Below are 20,577 nucleotides of genomic sequence, written 5' to 3'. Positions count from 1 at the left end.
GCTGCCTGGGAGGAGGGGGAGCCAAGGAGAGGGAGGAGGGATGCTTGAGCTCTGCCCCAGCTGTGTGACCTTGGGGAAGTCACTCCTCCTCCTTGAGTCCATTCCTGAGGGGCAGAATGGGAGGTGAGGATGACGCCTGCCCCAGGGGATGAGAACAAGGGGACAGTGATACAACACGCGGCACTTGGTACCAATAAGGAGCCCTGAAGTGAAGCCTGGGGAGGAGAAATGCTCCTCCAGGCCCTGTATGAGTTCTCCTCCAGGAAGCCCTCCCTGATACTTACCTCTTCCACCTTCCCACAATACCCTGTGGCGCCCTCTGCATCTCGAAACATTTCTCAACTAGTGGCCACAGTGTGGCCGCCCTCACAGTAAGCTTGGGTCAGATGACCAGGGAGAAAAATGGAGGACAGATCTTATGTACCATTACCATCCTCAGGTGCCCCTGGGAGGTGGGTCAAGGAAGAGGAATAGGAAAGAGGAAGAAAATCTCTCCTTTCCCTGCTTAAGGTGGATTTACTCTGAGCAAAAGGGCCATGAGGCCACGGGTACAGATTTTGCATTATTTGGCAGCCGGACCCTTTCACACTCCACAGCTTTGCACCTGCTGCCCCCTCTGCTTCCCAGGGCATTTCTTCTCTTCTCGGTTTGGCAATGCAGACTCTCCTTCAAAGAATGTGTTCAACGGGAACCTCTGTATCCACCATCTCCCCAGGAACCCCAGGCTCTGAGCCCTACTGTCTGGGTAACCCCTAGGCCTCAGTTTTTTCCTCTGTCGAATGGGGATCTTATTACCAATCTCACTAGGTTACTATGGAGAGTGATTGCGATAATCCATCAACCACCTCCTTTCCTATCCCTGACCCACACAGCCTGGGGGGGTAGCACTAAGCGTTTCCAGGAGGGGGCTGGACAAGATGTACTCTCTGCCTCAGTACAGCCCCCACCCCGAGGAGAGAGGGAAGCGAGGGAGCCAGGAGGTGTCTCCGGAGACAGCCGTCTCCAGGGGGGCGGTTCTCCCTGGCAGCTGCCCCCAGCCTGCCGCCCTGAGCCCCAGAGTCTGTTATCAGCTTCCTTAGTCATCACACCAGGAGCTCAAATATAGCTCTTCCCCTGTTTCCTTCTCAGCCGGGGTCCGCCCCCCGCCCCCTTCCCCTGGTAAGGGCATGTCTGGGTCTCAGAGCCCCTTTTCCTTCCTGCCAGGAATGCGACTCTGCTGGGCCTCAGTTTCAGCATCCACCAAATGGGCTGGCTGAAATAGATGATGGTGGTGGTGGTGGTGGTGGTCACTCCAGGGCAGCTGCCCTTACTGAGAACTTGCTTGTGCCAGGCTGTGTCCTAAACACTTCATATGTATTATCTTGTCGAATCCTCCCAGCAACCTTAGGAGAGATCTACTGTTTTTATCTCCCTCCACGGACCAGTAATCTGACTGACCTCCAGGTAAATCAGTGGCAGAGCCAGAAACAAAGTCCCCTGCAGGATCTGAGCTCAGGAAGGGGAGATGTGGAGATCTTGGCTGTCCTGCCAGGGCAGAGGAGCCCTCAGCACACTTATTTGCATGACATTTGCCTGGTTTCCAAAGGGCCTTGATGCCCCTGTCTCAGCCCCCACAGCTGAGCCCTAGGACTGGTTCCAGGCACCTGGATCTTCCTCCACCACCTCCATGACTGCAACAGAAGACAAATATTCCTGGGGGCCTGTTTTCTTATCTGTAAGAGGAGTCAGAGGGCTGGGCAGGGTAAGTTCAAAACTTCTTTCCCTCTTTGGCAGCCTGAGCACCAACACCATGTCCACTCTCACCTCCTCCCTCCCTGCCACCCCCATCTTCACCTCCAACTCCACCACCCCCTCTTCTTCCTGCCTCTTCTGCCCCATCTCTTCTCCACTTTTACTATCAGCCTCATCACATTACCACCGTCCCTTCATTCTGCCACTTCCACCATCACCATCCTTTGTTTTCACCTCCACTGTTGCCATCACCATTACCTCCACTACCTCTTCTGTCACCATTCTCCATCCCATCACTGTCACCTTTACTTTGTCAGCACCATCACCTCACAGCCTACAGCATCACTGGCAGTCCTCCATTTCCATCATCATAATTATGTACATTATCATCTCCATCAGTACAATGGCCACTGTCATTACCTCCCCCATCACCAATGTCATCACCTCTGCATCACCACCCAAAAAATCCTTTCCACCCCAGAGCCCTGATATAGCCTGGGTCTCTGCGCCTGAAATTTCCAGCCTCACAGAGATGCTGGCCCAGAAACACAGGCTAGACCCGGAGACAATCAAGCAGAAGTGGGAAGTCCATTCAGGAGAGGGGAATGAGGCATCTGTCCACATGACTTTCATGTAGGGGACCACAGAGACCCACAGGGATACAGAGGTGACCAGCAGGGAGCCCTGGGCACATAACTCTGAACATTTTCTGCCTAAACTGAGTGAGATCACTCTTCTCTAAGCAATCTAGCCATTCTGGAAGAATCAGGATTTCAGGGACTGCTTAGCAGATAAGAGTGAGAATGGGGAAAGGGCAGAAGCAGAGGGCCCCCAGCCATCTCTGGCCAAATCTGGACCTTGTCACTCATTCATTCTTCCTATAGGTTCATTCATTCATTTGTTCAACAAACACTTCCCTAGGTCCTTTGGAGACCAGGCCCTGTGCTGGGTCATGGCCAAAGAAGTTCCCAGGCCTGTTTTTGACCCTCCTGCCAGTCTGTTCCCCCACTTTTGGGCCTTTCTCCATCCTACTTTCCTTCCCCAGGACAGCCTGATTGACTCCTGGGGGTCTTGGGTCACTGAAGGAGCTCCCTTTCCTCACTGAGACTCAGGAGACCTCCCCAGCTCACCAGGTGACCTTGAGCAAATCCCTCTCCCAAGCCACTCCCAGTGAGTCCTGGAGGAGGAGAGCTGAGAGGAGCTGGGCCATGCTGGGTCTGGCTGTGGGGACATAGGAGGGCAGGCACAAATTGTCTGAAGAGGAAGAGCCTGGGCTGAGGTTGAGATGGGAAGGGACTCCAGTTGCTGGAGCCTGAGTGTCTGGCCCTGGGATGGGAAGGACAGAGCCAGGCGGGGGAGCGGGCACCAAGGCCTGAAAATGGGGCAAGGGTGGGGGCCAAGGCAAGGCCTGCATTGGCAGGGAGTCAGGAAGGTAACAGGATCAGGGCAGGGACTCAGGTGTCTCTGAGGCCCTGGAGAGGAGGCTGACCTCCAAGCTACCTTACCCTCAGGTGTGTCAGTGCCCCTCCCTGAGCAAGGGCTGGCCAGGCCCACGGGCAGGAGGGTGGGGGCAGACAGACAGCCTCCTCTATCTGCCAGCTGGGACCTGTGCCAGGCCAATAGACCCACCTCCCTGCCCCTCCCTCCCCCTGCTATAGCCATTCCAGCCTCAGCAGCCAGTCCCCAGAGGGTAGGCCACCTTGCCCTGGCCACCTCTGGGTTGGGAAGTGGGTGCCTGTGCCTTTAAATTCTCAGCAGGTTGAAACGGCTGATGACATCACTGGTTCCCGGGAGCGGAGGAGCTGGAGCCAGAGCCCGAGGGAGCCCGGGCTGCTGGGGCTGCAGACATGGAGGGCCAGGGCGGCAATGGCAGCAGGAGGCCAGGGACCCGGGCTGGCCTGGGCCTTCTGCCCATGCCCCATGGGTTTTCCCAAACTGGTACACCCTCCAAGGTAAGACCCTTAAAGCCTAGCACCCCTATTCCTGATCCTTGGTCCCATACCCCCTCAACACTGCAGGCACCCTGGTGCCCTCAGCTGAGGGGCTGGCACTATCCTTTGCCCACCAGCAGAGACTGGGCAAACATGGCGCCCTAGGGGCTAAGGGGGTAGTGATGGGACACCCAGAGAGAGATGGAGTTAGCCATCCCCAGGACCCCCCGGAGAACCCTGGACTGAGTGTCAGGGGACCCAGCTGTGCTCCAGCTTTGCTGTGTGACCTTGGGCAAGTTGCTTGTCCTCTCTGAGCCAAAGCAAAATGAGGAGGATTGTTTCTGAAGACTAAAACTGTGACATCTGGGATGTCTAAGTTGTTAGTGCTGGAGGCGGTGTGGTGTTGGTGGGGGGGGTGCAGAGTGGGACACTAGGAGCCAAGGAGGATGCCCAAAATGCAAGCTTCAAAGAGCTGAGTTTGGGGACAGAGGTGGAGGCACAGTTTCAGAGTCTCTGAACCAAGAAGGACATGGGATGCAGGCAGAACTGCATCTCTGGAGGCAAGGATGGGGCCACCCCAGGGTGAGTGTAAACCTTCTTCTGCCCTCCCTGCCAAAGGACGCTGTATCCTCATTTCTGGAGACAGGGGCATCAGAAACAGGGGACAGAAGGGAAAGGGAGAGGGGGGTCCCTGCAGGGCTCCACGCCCTCCACTCCACCTGCCGGACAAAAAGATGATACCTGCTTGCTTGTCCTCACTGATGGGGTGACCAGGGTAAGAGGGTACAACCTGTGCACAGAGAGGTGCAACGCCAGGATCAATAGAATCCTGGACCTGCTCTGAATGTTAGAGTCACACTCTGGAGGATGGACTATCCCATGGAACTCATACGGAATCCTAGCAAATGTTGGGCTCATAAACACAGAGAATGTGAGACCGAGGCTTCCCAGGATCAGGTGTGGCCAGGGACACTTTACTAGGTTCCTGCATTTTATGGACAGGGAAACTGAGGCCCTGGGCAAGGAGGTGCTTGCCTAAGGTCACACGGAGCTGGGCTTGGAATCAGTGTGGCCATTCCCAGCTCTGGGGTCTTACTCTTGCCTGGAGCTCTGGGAATGGTGAAGAGGACAGAGAGGGCTGTAACCAAAGAGTTTGGGATATTTAGCCGGGAGAACCTGAGGGTTCCTGGGGACTGTGGAGGAAGGAAGTGGTGTTTAATAGGCTGGACCCAGGGTGTCCAGAGTGGCAGATCTAGGGTGTCAGATCAGTAACCCTTGGCCAGGGCAGCAGCAGGGACTGCAGGGGAGTTGCCCAGAAAAGCTGGCTGTGTGGTCAAGGAGTGGGTGATAGCCAGGCTCAGGTCCAGGCTCACGCTCTGCCTCATTTGAGTCAGGGGTCTTAGTTTCCCTACCTATGAAAGAGGTGTCAGACATGAGGGCGGGGATAGGGTTCTGGTTCCTGTTCCTCCAAAAGAGAAGCTGATTCACAGCAGAATGGATTGAGCTGAGAAATTAGGAAGAACTTCCTTGGGAAGATGTGCCTTTCTTAGCTAGAGGGAGTCTGCTGGGGTCTGTATGGAACTGGAGGCCAGGATAGGGCTGACCCTGAGTCTTTGATGTATCCTATACAAGATGGACTCACATTTTCAGCTCCCAGCGAAGGAGAATGCAGCCCCAGTACCCTTGGAACCAAGGTTGGCTCTGACACCTGTGGGGCCACGAGCAGCTATGCCATCTTCCTCAGAGGGGCCAAGGCTGGCTCTGGTCTCCCCTCGACCCATCTTGGCTCCAGTGTCTACCCCTGGAAGGCAGAAAACTTCTCCTGCCCACCGTAATGCCAGCCTGGCTCCAACATCTGTGGGCCAGTTGGTAATGTCTGCCTCATCTGGGCCGAAGCCTCCTCCAGCAACGTCAGGCTCCGTCCTGGCTCCAACATCCCTGGGCCAGCTGGTGATGTCCGCTTCGGCCAGGCCCAGGCCTCCTCCACTTACCCAGGGGCCCAGGCTGGCAACAATGTCCAGGGACCAGAAGCAGGTGCCACCTGCCTCCGTGGGACTCAAGCCAGCATTGGCTGCTTCAGGCCTAAGCCTAGCCCTGACGTCTGAGAAGCAGCCCCCACAGCCCCCCAAGCAGCCCCCACAGCCCCTATCCAGCTCTGCTCCAGTGCCCAGTCCAGTTCTGTTGCCCTCTCAGGAACAGGCCCTGGCTCCAGCATCCGTGACATCAGCCCCGGCCTCTGTGGGATGGACGCCAGCTAAACAGAGGGATACTCCGACCTCTAGACCTCTCCCCTCTTCTGAAGGGCATCTCCAGCCCCAGGCTCAGGCATCCGGTCCTATGAGCTCCCCATCCTTGATCCAAACCCCTCCAGACCCTCGGATCTCCCCCTCCTTCAGAGCCAGGCCTGAGGCCTCCCGCAGCAGCCCTGAGGATCCAGTCCTGCCTCGGCCACCCCAGACTCTGCCCCTGGATGTGGGCCAGGGTTCCTCAGAGCCTGGCACTCGCTCCCCAGGACTTCTGTCCCCCACCTTCAGGCCAGGGGCCTCCTTAGCCCAGACTGTGCCCCCACCTCTGCCCAAGCCACCCCGGTCTCCCAGCCGCTCCCCCAGCCGCTCCCCCAACCTCTCCCCTTGTGTCCCCCCAGCCCCTGAGATGGCCCTCCCCAGGCCTGGCACTGCAGGGCCTGGTGGGCACCTGAGCCCCAGCCTTCAGCCCCAAGAGACCCCAGCCCCAGTCACTACCTCCTCTCCTACATCGACCTCGTCACCCTCCTCTTGGTCAGCTCAGCCCACCTGCAAGAGCGACCCTGGCTTCTGGTGAGGGGGCCCTCTCCTAAGAGGCTGCTGGGACTTGAGCTCTGAGACTAGCCATCCTTCTAGGGTGTCTTGCCCTACTCTGCCCCAGTTGACCTCCCTGAGGAAGAGGACTTGCGGGTGCTAGGCCCACTCTGGGACCCTCAGAAGACAGCATCCTCTTCTAAGGGACTTGCCCCCCCACCCTGCCTCACTTGATCCCCCTGGGAAAGTCTGGTAGGAGAGATCCCGGGCCCACTGGGGGTCCTTCTGAGGGCTCACACCATACTTGCCTCAGCTCTTTCCCTAGAAAGAGCCCCTGTGGGGGGGAGGATAAGGAGTGGGGCTCAGTAGTGACCCCTCCTGTACTCCTACCGCCAGGATCACTGTGGTCACGTGGAATGTGGGCACGGCCATGCCCCCGGACGATGTCACGTCCCTCCTCCACCTGGGCAGCAGCGGTGATGGCAGTGACAGGGCAGACATGATCGCCATAGGGTGAGGGGGCAGGGCCAGTAGACCCCCTCCTGAGCCCTTCCGGTGGGAGGGGTTTTTAGGGCACCCGCCAATCCGAAGGCTGCCTCACCGTCCCCCTCAGGTTGCAGGAAGTGAACTCCATGATCAACAAGCGGCTCAAGGACGCGCTCTTCATGGACCAGTGGAGCGAGCTCTTCATGGACGCACTGGGACCCTTCAACTTCGTGCTGGTAACGCCCCCCTCACCCCCAAGGCAGGCAGATACCTCCTGGATGCCCAGCCCCAGGTCTGCCTTGATTCACTGTGGGGCCCACTGGGCCTCTGTTGACGGGTCCATGAAATGGGAGGATGGAGGAGCAGACCTTGCGGGGCGGGAAAAGGCGAGGGCGGGACGGGGAAGTCGTGTCCTGTCCTTCAGCCTCCTCGCGCCTCCGCTGCAGGTGAGTACTGTGCGCATGCAGGGTGTCATCCTGCTGCTGTTCGCCAAGTACTACCACCTGCCCTTCCTGAGGAACGTGCAGACCGATTGCACACGCACTGGCCTGGGTGGCTATTGGGTGAGCATGGGAGCGGCCCAGAGGGGAGAGGGCCCTAAGGAGTATGTAGGTTAGTCCCCCGGCCCGCAGCGTTATCAATGTCCCGTCCCCAAGCTCCAACCCTTACCCCTCCCCACCCCATATCGCCCCATTTTCTAGACCCCGCCCTTTTTTGTCCCCATTGCATCCTAGTGTTCCACTCCTTTCCTAGAACCCACCCCTCTCCTAGCCTCCACCAGCTCTGAGCCTCACCCACTGGCCGCGCCCACCAAAGCACCGCCCATGCCACACCTCCTTACCTAGGCCCCGCCCATGATCCGCCCAACCCTGTCTTCCAAGGGCAACAAGGGTGGAGTGAGTGTGCGCCTGGCGGCCTTTGGGCACATGCTGTGCTTCCTGAACTGCCACCTGCCGGCCCACATGGATAAAGCCGAGCAGCGCAAGGACAACTTCCAGACCATCCTCAGCCTTCAGCAGTTCCAGGGGCCTGGAGCTCAAGGCATCCTGGATCACGAGTATGGGCCCGGGGCGGGACCAAATGGAGTTGGGAGGGGCTGGTGAAGGAGGGATGGGCCTCAGAGTCAAAGCTGATAAACCTTGTGGGGAGAGACGGGGCTTATGGGGGTGGAGACCACTCAAACTGCATCTAAGTTCTGGAGTGCTGGTAAGTTTGATGGGGAGGCTGAGCCTGCAGCCTGAACTTTGCTGAGGGGCTGGGCCTTGCTGGGGGTCGGAACTTAACTTTCCTCGCTGCTGCTCTGTGGTGCGCTGGAGGCTCTGCCGCAACCCACCCACCCACCCACCCACTGCGTGATCGCTAGAAGCAGCCAGTGCCGTAGGGTTGGATGGGGGCAGAGAAGGATCCGGGTTGGTCTCTTCACCCCACGGACCCTGCTGACCCCCACCCCTGAATAGCCTTGTCTTCTGGTTTGGGGACCTGAACTTCCGCATTGAGAGCTATGATCTGCACTTTGTCAAGTTTGCCATCGACAGCGAGCAGCTCCACCAGCTCTGGGAGAAAGACCAGGTGGGGAATCCCAGCCTGCACCCCAAGCCGCCCAGCACACTGAGCATGCCCCAGACTACCCACACCCTAGACTGTAGTCCTTGCCCTCACCCACCCTGTCCAAGCTCTTGTCCAATTCTTCGCTTCTGGACTCTCACAGCTCAACATGGCTAAGAACACTTGGCCCATCCTGAAAGGCTTCCAGGAGGGGCCCCTCAACTTTGCACCCACCTTCAAGTTTGACGTGGGTACTAACAAATATGATACCAGGTGAGCTCAGCACTGGGATGAGAGGTGAGAGCATGGGCTTCGGGATGAAGGAGACAGGAAAGAGGGGCAAGAGGCAAGTTCGGGAGCTATGCCTTGATCCCCAGCCACTGATACTCAGGCTACCCCTGCCCACCATAGTGCCAAGAAACGGAAGCCTGCCTGGACAGACCGTATCCTGTGGAAGGTCAAGGCTCCAGGTGGAGGTCCCAGTCCCTCAGGACGGGAGAGCCACCGGCTCCAGGTGACCCAGCACAGCTACCGCAGCCATATGGAATACACAGTCAGCGACCACAAGCCGGTGACTGCCCAGTTCGTCCTACACGTGAGTCCTGGCCTCATCCTCCCCTCGTGACATCCCCCAGCCTGGCTCAGCATCCCCCTGCCCACCGGTAACCCCTTGTACCCGCCCTCAGCAGCACCCACTTGTCATAGCAGACTGGGAGTGGTGTTATAATCTCCATTTTCAGATGAGGAAACTGAGGCTCAGAGACACAGCATCACTCTACCAGGGTCACACAGCTAGTAAAGGGAAGAGTTAGGATTTGAACCCAGGCTAGTCCTTTTCAGAGGCCATGCCTTTTCCATTCATCTTGAACTCCCTCATTTTGAGAGTCTTAGGGCAACTTGTGTTAAAATTCACATATATATTGTGAGTGTTTTACATACCAACAAAAATGTATGTAAATATGAGATTTAATCATTATTATCATTTTTTAGTATCTGTTTTAACCTTTATCAGTTAAAGTTGTCCAGAACAAAAAAGCCATTAGTATAGCTTTAGAACAGTCAATATATATGCACATATGCACATCAAAAAATGCTAAAATTCACCAAGACATTTTAAAAATTCACATATATAGTAAGACCAACAAACTCAAAATAGTTCCTCAAACACTATGTAGCATTCATTCATATTCATTTATTATTTATTTATCATCTTACCATATGTGGTAGGGAGGTGAAGTAGAGATATAAAAAACCCCACAAAACTAAGCTCTAAATAGTTACAATAAAATTTAGCATTGTGTTTAGGATTGAGGTCCCTAGTTGCCAAAATAAAAAGGGGATATCCAAGAATGTCAGAACTGGACCTGAGAGACCAGATAGTCCAAATAATCCTGTTTTTTTTTCTGGGGACATGGAGGCCCCTAGTGGGGTAGGCATTTTCCCCAAGTCATATGCCGGTTTAGCAGCAGACTGGGGTAGATCCCATTTTCCAGCCCTGAAACCCAACTCTGGGCTCTCCAGTTTTCTTGATCTGATAAGAGGGAGCCCAGCTAGTCAGAGAATGTTTTCCCTGCTAACTTTGTCATATGGTCAGTCAGCGGGACAGTGGCCAACATCCTCAGCTGGGAATGGAAATCTGCCCATGTCTAGCCTCCTGTGACCTTTGGTAAAAGCCTTAGGTGTGAGGTTTAACCCCCAGCTAGGAACCTCACCTTTAGAATCACTCCTTTTGGGCACCTGTCCTTCCCTCCTTGTCTAGGACTCTATCCCTTGTAAAATGTTACTTGTTGAGTACAGTCAGGTCCGGTATGGGGTGCTTCGCATATGCCATCCCTCTGAATGCCTTGGTAGACCCTGAGATGTCCAAATTCTCCCAGTTTCCTGATAAGGGAAACGGAGGCTCAGAGAACTTAAATCTGTTACCCAGAGCAACACAGAACAGTGTTTAGCAGGGGTTTTGAGTCCATGAGGCCATGAGGATATTTCCAAGAGCCCACTCTGACCAGACCTGCAGTCACAAACCCAGGGCCAGGGAGAGCATTTGCTAGTTCCTTCTGAAGTAGCTTGGCTTAGAAGCCAAGGAGGGTGGGAAACTTGAAACCAGATAAACAGGGAAACAGATAAAAGCCTGAGGCTGGCACTATCTGAGTCCTCCCCTCAGGGACAGAAGTGGCCACCTGCCACTCTAGCAACCCCACCCACATGGTGACCCCTGATCAGCCTGGGGTGACCCTGTAGGAGGATATTTATGGTTATAATTTGTCTTCATGGACTGAGAACAAACAAGGTTAATAGTGGTCTCTCAGTATAGGTGGGGAAACTGAGTCTTACTTAGGGTGGCTAGGGGCTTATCTGAGGTCATGAAAGAAGTTAGTAGCAGAGCCTGGAAGCTCTCCAGCCATCTATCCAGGTCTCTTCTTGCCTGCTCAGGGGTATTCAGTTTAGCCCAGAATATCTAGTGCTTCATGGGACTTTACCTGTCTCCTTCGCTGGCATATAGGCAAATCATTCATTAAGTACCTACTGTATACTGGGACATTTATGGGATGCTTTATATGGTGTCTCACTGAATCTGTAGAACAACCCCAAGAGTTAAGTAAGATCATCAGAGTTTACAGACAGGAGCCCTGGTGTTCAGAGAGGTCAAGAAACTCACACAGGGTCACACTGCCTGTCAATGGCAGAGCCAGGGCTAAACCCATGGTCTACTGAGCTTCAAAGCTGGGTTCTCACTCACTCCCTAAGGAGGCTAAGGGCGGAAAGAGCCCTGAGCTGGGAGGCAGGAAGCCTGACATTTATCCTAGACCTGTTCTTCCTGTTTCCTGGTCTGTGCAGTGGCTTCAAAGACCCTTCATCTCAGCTGATTTGTGCTGACCCAGGCCCAAGAGCTCTAGGTGCATGGAATACTAGAGGGTCTCCCCTGATATTGTCCCCTGCCCCTGGGCAGTTTGCCTTCAGGGATGACATGCCGCTGGTGCGGCTGGAGGTGGCAGACGAGTGGGTGCGGCCGGAGCAGGCTGTGGCGAGGTACCGCATAGAAACGGTTTTCGCTCGCAGCTCCTGGGACTGGATCGGCTTGTACCGGGTAAGAAGGGCACGTGGGGTGGGGCTGTCAGCGACTTGGAAAGGAAGGGCCTGAATGGACGACCAGACCCCCACGTGGGATCACTGGTTTCTCCAGGGTTTGATGCCACACTGGGAGGCTGCTGGGGTCAGGTGTTAGGGGTCATGACCTTGATTCCTCTCGCCCCAGGTGGGTTTCCGCCACTGCAAGGACTACGTGGCTTATGTGTGGACCAAACATGAGGACGTGGATGGGAACACCTACCAGGTACTTAAGGGGGTGGAGTGGGGAGAGTGGGAGGAAGTCCCCATTGCCCTTGTGGGCTCAGGTCCCAGCTTGAGGGGTCCTGAGGCTGCCTTCTTCACCCCAACCTGGGCCTAACCCCCTGGACCCACTAGGTGACATTCAGTGAAGAGTCGCTGCCCAAGGGCCACGGTGACTTCATCCTGGGCTATTATAGCCACACCCACAGCATCCTCATTGGCGTCACTGAGCCCTTCCAGGTGAGAAGGCCAGGCTGCAGGGTTGGGGGTGCCAAAAGACTCTATTCAAATGCCACAGCCTCTACGTTCTGCGCTCTGACCTTCCTGGGTCTGCCAAGGGGGAAGGAGGGAGTGGTTCCCAGAGGCCTTATGGCTGGTTGGGGAGAGAGGCACCCCAGTGACCAGCCTGGGGTGGTCCCCCTAGATCTCGCTGCCTACTTCGGAGCCGGCCAGCAGCAGCACAGACAGCTCAGGTGCCAGTTCGGAGGATGAGGATGACAGCACCCTGGAGCTACTTGCCCCCAAGTCCCGCAGCCCTAGCCCTGGCAAGTCCAAGCGGCACCGTAGCCGCAGCCCTGGCCTGGCTCGCTTCCCTGGACTCGCCCTGCGGCCCTCATCCCGCGAGCGCAGAGGCACCAGCCGAAGCCCCTCGCCCCAGAGCCACCGCCTGCCCAGGGTGGCTCCAGACAGGGGCAGTGATGGTGGTAGCCGGGGCAGCAGTGAGGAGGGGCCCCCTGGGCTGCCTGGCCCCTGGGCCTTCCCGCCATCTGTACCTCGAAACCTGGGCTTGCTGCCTGCCTTGCGCTTAGAGACCGTAGACCCCGGAGGTGGTGGCTCCTGGGGACCCAATCGGAAGGCCCCCACCCCTGACAGCCTATCTCCCAGCCCCTAAGGTCGGCAGGGACTAGAGGAAGGGGGCCTGGAGCCCTGAGGGTGGTGGGGGCAGGAGGGCCCAGGTGGCCCCCACTCTGCCCCAACTTCTGCAAACCCACCTGTCTCCCCCCTGCTGCTGCTCCATCTTTATGTGCACCTGCCACTCTGTTCTGGCCAGAGGTGGCCAACTGGGGTCCCCCAGACTTGGTCCCAGCACCTCAACTGTGACAATCAGCAAAGCCCTATCCAGGCTCCCATCTGGGATAGGGGGAGCAAAGCTGGAGGTCATCAATTAGGAATTAAATTCTCCAGGCTCACTCCCGACTCCTTCCTCACTTGTTAGCAGTCTGGGGTGGGGGCGGTCAGAGGAAGGGGCTCAAGAGGCAAGAGGATGGCAGATCCAACAGTTACCAGGCACCAGCTGTACACGTTCCATATGCCATCTCCTTTAATCTGCACCACAACCCGGAATTGTGGTGTTTTCAGTACAGTTCTTAGCCCCATTCCACAGGTGAGTAAACAGGCCTCCAAGAGATTTTGGTAGCCTTTGTAAATCAAATGCCTAAGCCCAGTTAGCCTGTGTGTTGGAGGGAGGGGCCATTAACGAGGTGCTAAGTGCTGTCCAGGTACTGGTTCATTTAATCCTCAACAACCCTATGAGGTAGGTCCTGTTTACACTCCCCTTTTTCAGAGGAGGAAACTAAGGCTCAGAGCAGGAGAAGGAGGTCTCTTGCTCAAAGGCACAGGGGAGATCTGAAGTTAGGTTTCGGGCAGAAAGAATGGGCCAGGGCTGGGCCAGAAAGGACATAGCAGCTGTTAAGAGAAAGGGTCCCCTGGGGAGGAGGGGAGTTGGGAAGCCCCTCTCTAGCCCTGCACCCCTTTCTGGATTCAGACACAGGTACTTCTGTGACAGCCCTTATTCCCCACTGCTGCCCCCAGCCTCAGAAGGCAGGCACTGAGCCCCCCCTGGGCAAGTCCTTGAGATATGAATTAATTTCACAACGTGGACATATGTGTACCTCCTCCTGGTACCTGCTGTGGCTGCTGCAATAAGTTATCCCCTCCCCATTCCCATCTGGATGTGAAGTTCCCTGGGAAGGCCCCAGCCCAGGGCAGCAGAATGAGCCTCCTGAATACCATATCCAAGCACAGAGAGGTTGCATCACCAGCCCAAGATCACCCAGCAGAGCAGGAAACGTGGTCCAGCATTTGGGCCTTGGTCCCCTACCCTCTCCATACAGCTTCCTGACTGTTCACAAGAGCCCATGCCATGCTTCAGTCTAACACATGAGAGGTCGAGACCTCCAGGGCCTGGCAAAGCCAGAGGTGAGGTCCAGTCTGGGACCCAGGAGAGCTGGAACTGAGGTCACTGGTTCTGGGATTTGAGCTGCCCCTCAGATCCTCTGGCTGCCTGGGTCAGCTGCAGGCACCGGTCGTGCAATGACACGGGGGCCCTTGGGTGCTCTGAAGGCCATGCCTGCCCGTTGTCTGTGCCTGTACCCTGGAGCTGAACCCACCTCTGCTGAAGTCGCTGCAAGTGCCGAGTTGACACCTTGATGGCCCTAAGGTACCTGGAACAGCTGTGGGGAAAGAAAAGTGGGGCAGGAGGTCATGACTGCCGAGAATCCCACGCTACTCTGCATACAGGGTGACAAGGACCCAGAGAGGAGCAGGGCAGGGTGGGTTATCCCTCCAAGAAGGCAGAATAAACCTGAGCTGGCATCCAGAGGCCCAGGTTCTGCAGAAACCCAGACCAGTCTGGGCCTTGGTTTCCCAACCTGTGAAACAGGAGAAGTAACAAGGGAGTGGCTTTGAGAATCAGAATGGAAATGAGATTGTGGATTAGGAGCAAGAGTTAATGCAAGTGTTTTACTCTGTGTCCTGCAGGCCTTGGCCTGTGCACATCACATCTGCTATTTCCTTGGCTTCTACCCCCATTTTACGGGTAAGGATGCAGAGATGTGGAGAGGTGATTCAACTTGCAAGGTCACACAGGATGTAAGTGACAGTCAAGATGCCACCTACGTGCGCCAACTGCAGAGCTGAACCCAGGGCTGACAGTGGAGCTCAGAGGTCCCCTGATCCCCTCCCCCACCCCCTCGGCCTGAGGTTCACGAAGGGAGTCTAGGCACCCCTCCTCAGAGGAATCCCCCATCCCTCCTGGCTCTGCTGTCACTTACCCTTTGCCCTCAGCACAGTCGGGTGGCAGGACCAGCTTGAAACAAGTCATGCCCAGCAGCTCCCAAAGCACACTGGCACCTGCGGGTGGGCTGTGGAGCCTCAGGAAGTGTGCCAGGCTGAGGACAGAAGCAGACTCAGGCTGGGGCAGGGCCTTGCCAGCCAGGTGTCCCTTCCCAGTGCCTGGCAGAAGGCAGCCCACCCCCGGGTCCAAGCCGTCCTCACCGGCGTGTGCAGTTGCAGTGGAAGAGGGGTTCATGGGCACTATTGAAGAGCTGGAATTTGGTCTTCTGGGGCCCGATCTGGTGCTCACACTGGTCCAAACGGCGGAAGCCACGGCAGGCCTGGTGGGCACCTGGGGACAGGTGTGGTGGTGAGGGGAGCCCCATCACCCAGTGAGGCCCCACCGATGCCCCCTGCCATTCAGCACACACGTTCAGTCTCACACATGGTGTCCCTCCGTCTCATGCCCTTTGTGCCCTCAGAGTGCCTCATGTGTGGGACACATACACACACACACAGCAGCATCACCACGGGGGAAGCCCAAAGAGTGGTCAGAAAAGAAGGCAGAGGCTATGAGAGAGGAAGAGTCAGGGAGAGTGCTCCCAGCGGCAGGAACAGCATGTGCAAAGGCCCAGAGGTGGGAGAGAGAAAGCTGCTTTAGAGGAATCAAATGAAGTTGGTGAAACTGGAGATTTGACTGGGAAGTAGGGTCTGTAGGACCAGCACCCAAGGACCTCTGGGTGTTGGGACATTACAATGGGGGCTCAGCGAGGAGAGCCATGGCCAAGTTTGGAGCTTAAGAAAATCCCTCTGGCTGCATCGTGATTTGGTGGGAGAGGTTGGGAGACCCTGGAAGGAGTTCAGAGCAGGAAAGGAAACAACACAGAGTCCTCTGGCCCTCCACAAAGGCAGGGGCAACTCCTCACATCAGGAACCCCCAAGGTTAGGTTCTGAGCTCACCCTGAGGTTTTAAGCCCTGCCATGGTTCCTGGAGGCCTGTATGTGTGACCTTCAGCTGGGCCATAGGTGCCATATCAGGCCCAGGCGAGGTCACAGGGGCCTGAAGGGCTGTGGTGTTGGCTTTTCTGGGGTGCTTGGACTCTTCCCGCTGCATCCGCCGAGGCTTGCTGGGGGCTGGGTTCTGGGTGCTGGGGGTCAAGGGGGTGGTAGAGGAGCTCCAGGAGGCATTGTAGATGGTACTGGGCTGGAGGCGAGCGAGAGTTACAGAGCCATACGTTCTACACCTGGGAGGTGGCACATGGTGGCAATTGGCAACCCAGAATCCTCCCTCCCAGAAATCCCGGGGCTCATCTCTATGGAGACTGGGGCTCTGCCAGTCCCATCTCTCATCCCACATCCTACTAGGTCATGCAGGGCACCCAGGGAGGATCTGCATCCCCCTGCCCTGAGGAGAGGACAGGGAGGATGATGCACATTCCCCGGAGGACAGACATATGTTCAGGCCTCCCTCCCTCCCCACCTCTTGGAGCCCCACGTCCCTCTCTGGCTGGGAAGGGGTTCAAAAGGCACAGCCACGTACCCACCCCACCAGTACCACGCCACACAGGCCTCCTGCTCCTCCAGCACGAAGCAAGGGATCGCCAGCACGTTGAAGAAGGCCATGCCCACGATGTCGGAGATGGAGTCCTGCTGGTTCTGCAGGCACTGCTGGAATCTGCCCCAGAACAGGCACTCAGGTCCCTGGACCACAGAGGGCTAGCTGGCTCCTCTCCCAAGCCACCTGGTCACCACCAGCCAGGTGACTTGGGGTCCAAGAGTCCCCTCTCAGGCCTCAGCTTTCCCACAGCACAGTAGGGTCTGGCTGGCTGGTCCTTTAGCATTCTCTGGAATCCCAATCTCTGCACCCAGGAACTGGGTAACCCCATCTTGGGCCCCAGCCCTCCCTGCCCACCACCGACCTGGCATCACAGTCACAGTGGGAGACTGTGTGGAATTGGTAGTTTCGGATGCCATAGTTGTACTGGAAGGGCGAGACGTTCTGTGGGCAGTGGTCGTGTTCCCGGCAACAGAGATCTGGGCCCTGGAAGACCCCTGCAGGGAGTGGAGTGGGCACCAGCTCAGGAGGGTCCTGGGCACCACACATCAGCTATGCTCACCTGGTGTCGGGAGCAGAGACCTGGTTCTCGCCCCAGCCCTGACAGATGCTGTGGGTGGCCTCAGGCCTCCCTCTGTGGGATTCTCACAGTTTCAAAGCTTGAAAGGAACACCCTGGCTCAGCCTCTACTGGGCGACTCCAAGTGCCAGACCACCCACCCGGAAGCCCTTGCCCACAGAAAGATCTTCCTGAGTTCTCGGGCTCACACCCCCCAAAAAACTCCAAAGTTATGAATGTGTGTGGAATGGAATGGCAGACAGCAGGGAGTAACCTCACTGGCACGATGAGGCGTTGTCAGGATGCCAACCTGCTCCAGCTCAGGTGCCAAGTCCCCCCACCCAGTGCTCCATGCATACGCACAGACAGCTGCACCAAGGATGCAAAAAAAGCCATCCGTGTTTTTCAACCGCCGAACAATAACACCCTTTACTGAGCATCTCCTAAATGCCTGGCACTTCCCACACCCAAGTGCACCACAGCCCTGGGAAGGAGGTGTTGCTTTAATTGTACAGTTCAGAGCGGGGAAGTGGCTTGTTCAGTTTGGATGCGCGGAGCTCTAATTTGAACCTAGGCCTTTGGGTCTTTGTGTCCACTTCACTGGGCACCCTGTGCCCGTAACGCCTCCTCTCGAGTAATGGCTTTTTGGCTCAGCTGATCCTGGACCCACCCCAGCCTGCCCCTCCCTGGAATGGTGATTAATGAGGACTCCCAGGTTTGAGTAGGACATTTCCCATCTAAAATCTCATTTAGGCATCTTATGATGAGATTTATGGTCATCCCCACTTTTCATATAAGGAAACTGAGGTTCAGAGTGGTTAAGTCACTTCCTCAGGACACACAGCCTGGGAGAGCGGGTGCCAGGGCTAAAGTCTGCACGTCCTCCCCAGCCAGCACCCCAGTCCACACCCCCATGGCTCACCCAGTTCCGATGAGTTCCCGGCGGAGTCCCCGACTCCACACCACAGTGTGCCAGGCATGGTCCAGCCCCTCTTCACCCGCTGGTGCCCTATGCCAGATGTGCCACTCTGCCCTGCTGCTCGCTTCTCTCTGGCCCCTGCTGGACTCTTGGCAGACCCTCGGCAGGCCTCCCACTGACTCTGAAGGCTGGCCAGGGCTCTCTGCAGCTCAGGTCCAGGGGTGTGGATGAAGGAGCCCCGGGTGATCTCATCAGCACAAAGGGCACCGAAGGCTGCAGTGAGCTCTGGCTCATCCTCCTGGCTGCACACCTGCAGCTTCCCGTGCCCATCCCAGCGGGCATGGAACAGGGCCAGGCCCTGTGCATCCTTACCCAGGAAGCTAAGGGACCCCAAGGGGCTGCCAGAGATGGGGTTGGCCAAGTGGCAGGAGGTGCTGTCCCAGTGGAGGGCAGGGAGGCTCCCCAGAGCCACCCCCAGGAAGTTCAGCACCTCCAACAGCACCACCAGAACCCCCATTCCACCCTGGCCTAGCCCAATCAGACAAAGCCCCCGGGAAGCCTACCCACGGGGCAGCAGCTCAGCAGCTGAGTGGAAACGGCGCCCAGCCGAGCCAGTGCAGCAGGGCCAATGAATGGAGGTTTGGGAGGAGAAGGAAGGAGGCTGGAGTATGGGGTGATCTGGGGCTTGTAACTGAATCCACCGGCTGGGCAGCCTGCTGATTGGCCAAGGAGTGCACTTGCCAGGGCCCACGCCCCAACTCAGCCTGCGTTTCTCCACGCCTTCCAGTCACCTGCCGCCAGCCCCGCCTGGATGGGGACGCAGCAACCAAAGCCCTGGGCCCTGGGGGCGAGGGCCAGGAGGGGGATCTGAATCTCTTTGAGGAGGGAAGAGGGGGGTTCAGGGGGTCCGAGGAGGCTCCCAGAATTGGCCCTCATCCCCCCACCCCAGAGGTGGCCACCACAACCACCTCTGTGAAGCTGGCAGAGGGCCATGAGTCTCAGCCAAATCTGGGTAAAGAGATGAGGGCAGGGCTGGGGCTCTGTGGCCACCCTGCCCCCCAGGAGCTCTGAGGGTTCTGGGAAAGGGGGCGTCCATCCCCTGGCCACCTAGGTTGCTTCCCCTGCCCAATCTTGGTTCTCAGAAAGGCACTCAGCATGTTCAGGGGGCAATGCCCCAGGGCTTCCCACTTCCTGGGACTCCGAGGAAGGGCCTGGCGCAGCAGCTGCCTTCCTGGTCTAATAGATGTGGAAGACACAGTCATTGTAGGCTTGGGAGCAACAGAGGACAATGCTGATGCTCTGGGCTTGAAGGGACTGTGGTCCCCAGAGGAACAGAGGTGGCCCAGGGGGCTGGGTCAGCAGCCTCCTCCGTCCTCGGACTGTAGCCACCTTGGCGGGGGTTTGTGGGGAGACACAGCTGGCATCATGTGTCCCTCAAGAGATACAGTGTGTGGGTCTCTCCATCAGGGAGGGGCTACACCCAGCAGATGTTCCTGTGTCTCAAAGCTGATGTATTATTCAACTTCTAGCCATCCAGCGAGGTCGGGTACTTAGAACCAAAGTGCAGATCAAGAAACTGAGCACCAGTGAGGGTGAGGGAACCTCAGGTGGCAGTCGGGCTCCAGCTGGGGAGGGCTTTGAGGCTGGGAGTGCAGCTCTTGGGGGCTTTGATGAGAGGTCAGGGCTGGCTGGAATAGTATCTCGTCTATCTGTCGTGCCCATCAACCTACTGCTCCCCCAGCATCCTCCCAATCTCCATCTGAGTCTCCTCCAGGAAGATGAGCCCCACTGAGGCAGAGCCAAGGGCAGAGCTGGGGAAGGGGAGCCCCCTGTGCAGGGTGAGGAAGACCCGTCTCTGTGGCTTCAGCACCGGCCTGGGCCTGTGGCTCCAAAGGTCATGGCTGGGGACAATGAAGAGACGGGAGAGAGGGGGAGGGTAGCCCAGGAGCCAAACTCCTTCTCTCCAGAGGCTGGGAAGGAGGATGTCCGGTAGAGTGAGTGGTGGCCAGAAGGGGAGGGCCACCTGGGCTTCCCAAAGACAGAGAATGAACAAAGGTGGGTCCCTCTGGGAAGAATTCTGATGTTTGGAAACCATCATGCTGGTAATTTTCTCCAGCTGTAGGAACTGCCACCCACCTCTGCCCTCCTTTTCCATGTGACAGAGCCCTTCCCTGCGGGTGACAACCTGGGGAGGCTGGGAGGTACCATGGCAGGAACCTAACTTTCAAGGTCAGACAGACCTAGCTTGGGTCCTGGCACTGTGTGACCTCAGGCTTAGAAGTCTTAACTTCTCTGAGCCCCAGTCTCCTCATCTACATCATGGGCATAATCACAGCAGTCACTTTGCAAGATGTTGGCATCCGAAACACTGTCCCTGAAGGCTCAGGACACCCCTGGACTGGACTCAGTGTCCCCAGGAGAAAGCACGTCCCAAAGGTTTTGGGGCCACAGCATCTGAGACAGCTAGTCCTGGTTAGGCCACCACCTGGCTATGTGACTGCAGGTTTGTTCCTGTCTCTTTGGGCCTCAGTTTCCTCCTCTGTACAGTGGAGCTGACCTTTGATGTCTCTTCCTGTCTGGGCCCCAAAGGGAGGCAGGCCGGGGACTGCCTAGGCCTCGAGGGAGGGTGTCACTTGGTTTTCCCTTCAGATTAAGCGGCAGCCATGTCGGTCAGCCTACAGGAGCCCCGCCTCC

At 57.1% G+C, this 20,577-nt stretch overlaps 2 protein-coding genes across 5 annotated transcripts; one reads left to right on the top strand and one right to left on the bottom strand.

The window, feature by feature from the left end:
- The first annotated feature begins 3,532 nt into the window (after positions 1–3,532).
- On the top strand, positions 3,533–12,987 carry INPP5J (inositol polyphosphate-5-phosphatase J). The gene is made up of 13 exons (XM_015251008.3): positions 3,533–3,683; positions 5,313–6,478; positions 6,836–6,952; positions 7,053–7,161; positions 7,372–7,488; positions 7,807–7,982; positions 8,383–8,494; positions 8,634–8,743; positions 8,882–9,065; positions 11,418–11,555; positions 11,724–11,801; positions 11,933–12,037; positions 12,222–12,987. The coding sequence occupies exons 1-13, from the start codon at positions 3,579–3,581 to the stop codon at positions 12,687–12,689; spliced, it is 2,985 nt and encodes a 994-aa protein (XP_015106494.2). The 5' UTR covers positions 3,533–3,578; the 3' UTR covers positions 12,690–12,987.
- PLA2G3 (phospholipase A2 group III) lies at positions 9,636–18,515 on the bottom strand. Of its 4 annotated transcripts, XM_072952995.1 has the most exons (8): positions 17,887–18,515; positions 16,771–16,903; positions 16,392–16,526; positions 15,812–16,095; positions 15,074–15,203; positions 14,851–14,967; positions 14,188–14,250; positions 9,636–10,351 (listed from the first exon to the last, which is right to left on the bottom strand). In XM_072952995.1, the coding sequence occupies exons 1-8, from the start codon at positions 18,398–18,400 to the stop codon at positions 10,234–10,236; spliced, it is 1,494 nt and encodes a 497-aa protein (XP_072809096.1). In that variant the 5' UTR covers positions 18,401–18,515; the 3' UTR covers positions 9,636–10,233. The 4 variants fall into 4 exon arrangements, with proteins under 4 accessions (XP_072809096.1, XP_006218127.2, XP_072809095.1 ...); XM_006218065.4 differs by lacking the exon at positions 9,636–10,351 and having other exon boundaries at positions 13,019–14,250; XM_072952994.1 differs by lacking the exon at positions 9,636–10,351 and having other exon boundaries at positions 13,019–14,250; positions 16,407–16,526.
- Positions 18,516–20,577: the final 2,062 nt, after the last annotated feature.

The sequence above is a fragment of the Vicugna pacos genome, chromosome 32, assembly GCF_048564905.1.
Source record: "Vicugna pacos chromosome 32, VicPac4, whole genome shotgun sequence".
NCBI classification, from domain to species: Eukaryota; Metazoa; Chordata; class Mammalia; order Artiodactyla; family Camelidae; genus Vicugna; species Vicugna pacos.
The sequence above is the reverse complement of the archived record's forward strand: the minus strand, read 5'-3'. Positions and strand labels throughout refer to the sequence as shown.

Excerpts from the sequence above, each read along its gene's own strand:
- PLA2G3 (XM_006218065.4), bottom strand. The coding sequence starts at position 18,400 with ATGGGGGTTCTGGTGGTGCTGTTGGAGGTGCTGAACTTCCTGGGGGTG. Across the intron at positions 16,527-16,770 it reads CACTGTGACTGTGATGCCAG|ATTCCAGCAGTGCCTGCAGA; the intron begins GTCGGTGGTGGG and ends GTTCTGGGGCAG. Across the intron at positions 14,968-15,073 it reads CACTGCAACTGCACACGCCG|CCTGGCACACTTCCTGAGGC; the intron begins GTGAGGACGGCT and ends TTCTGTCCTCAG.
- INPP5J (XM_015251008.3), top strand. The coding sequence starts at position 3,579 with ATGGAGGGCCAGGGCGGCAATGGCAGCAGGAGGCCAGGGACCCGGGCT. Across the intron at positions 6,953-7,052 it reads GCAGACATGATCGCCATAGG|GTTGCAGGAAGTGAACTCCA; the intron begins GTGAGGGGGCAG and ends CGTCCCCCTCAG. Across the intron at positions 7,489-7,806 it reads CTGGCCTGGGTGGCTATTGG|GGCAACAAGGGTGGAGTGAG; the intron begins GTGAGCATGGGA and ends CTGTCTTCCAAG.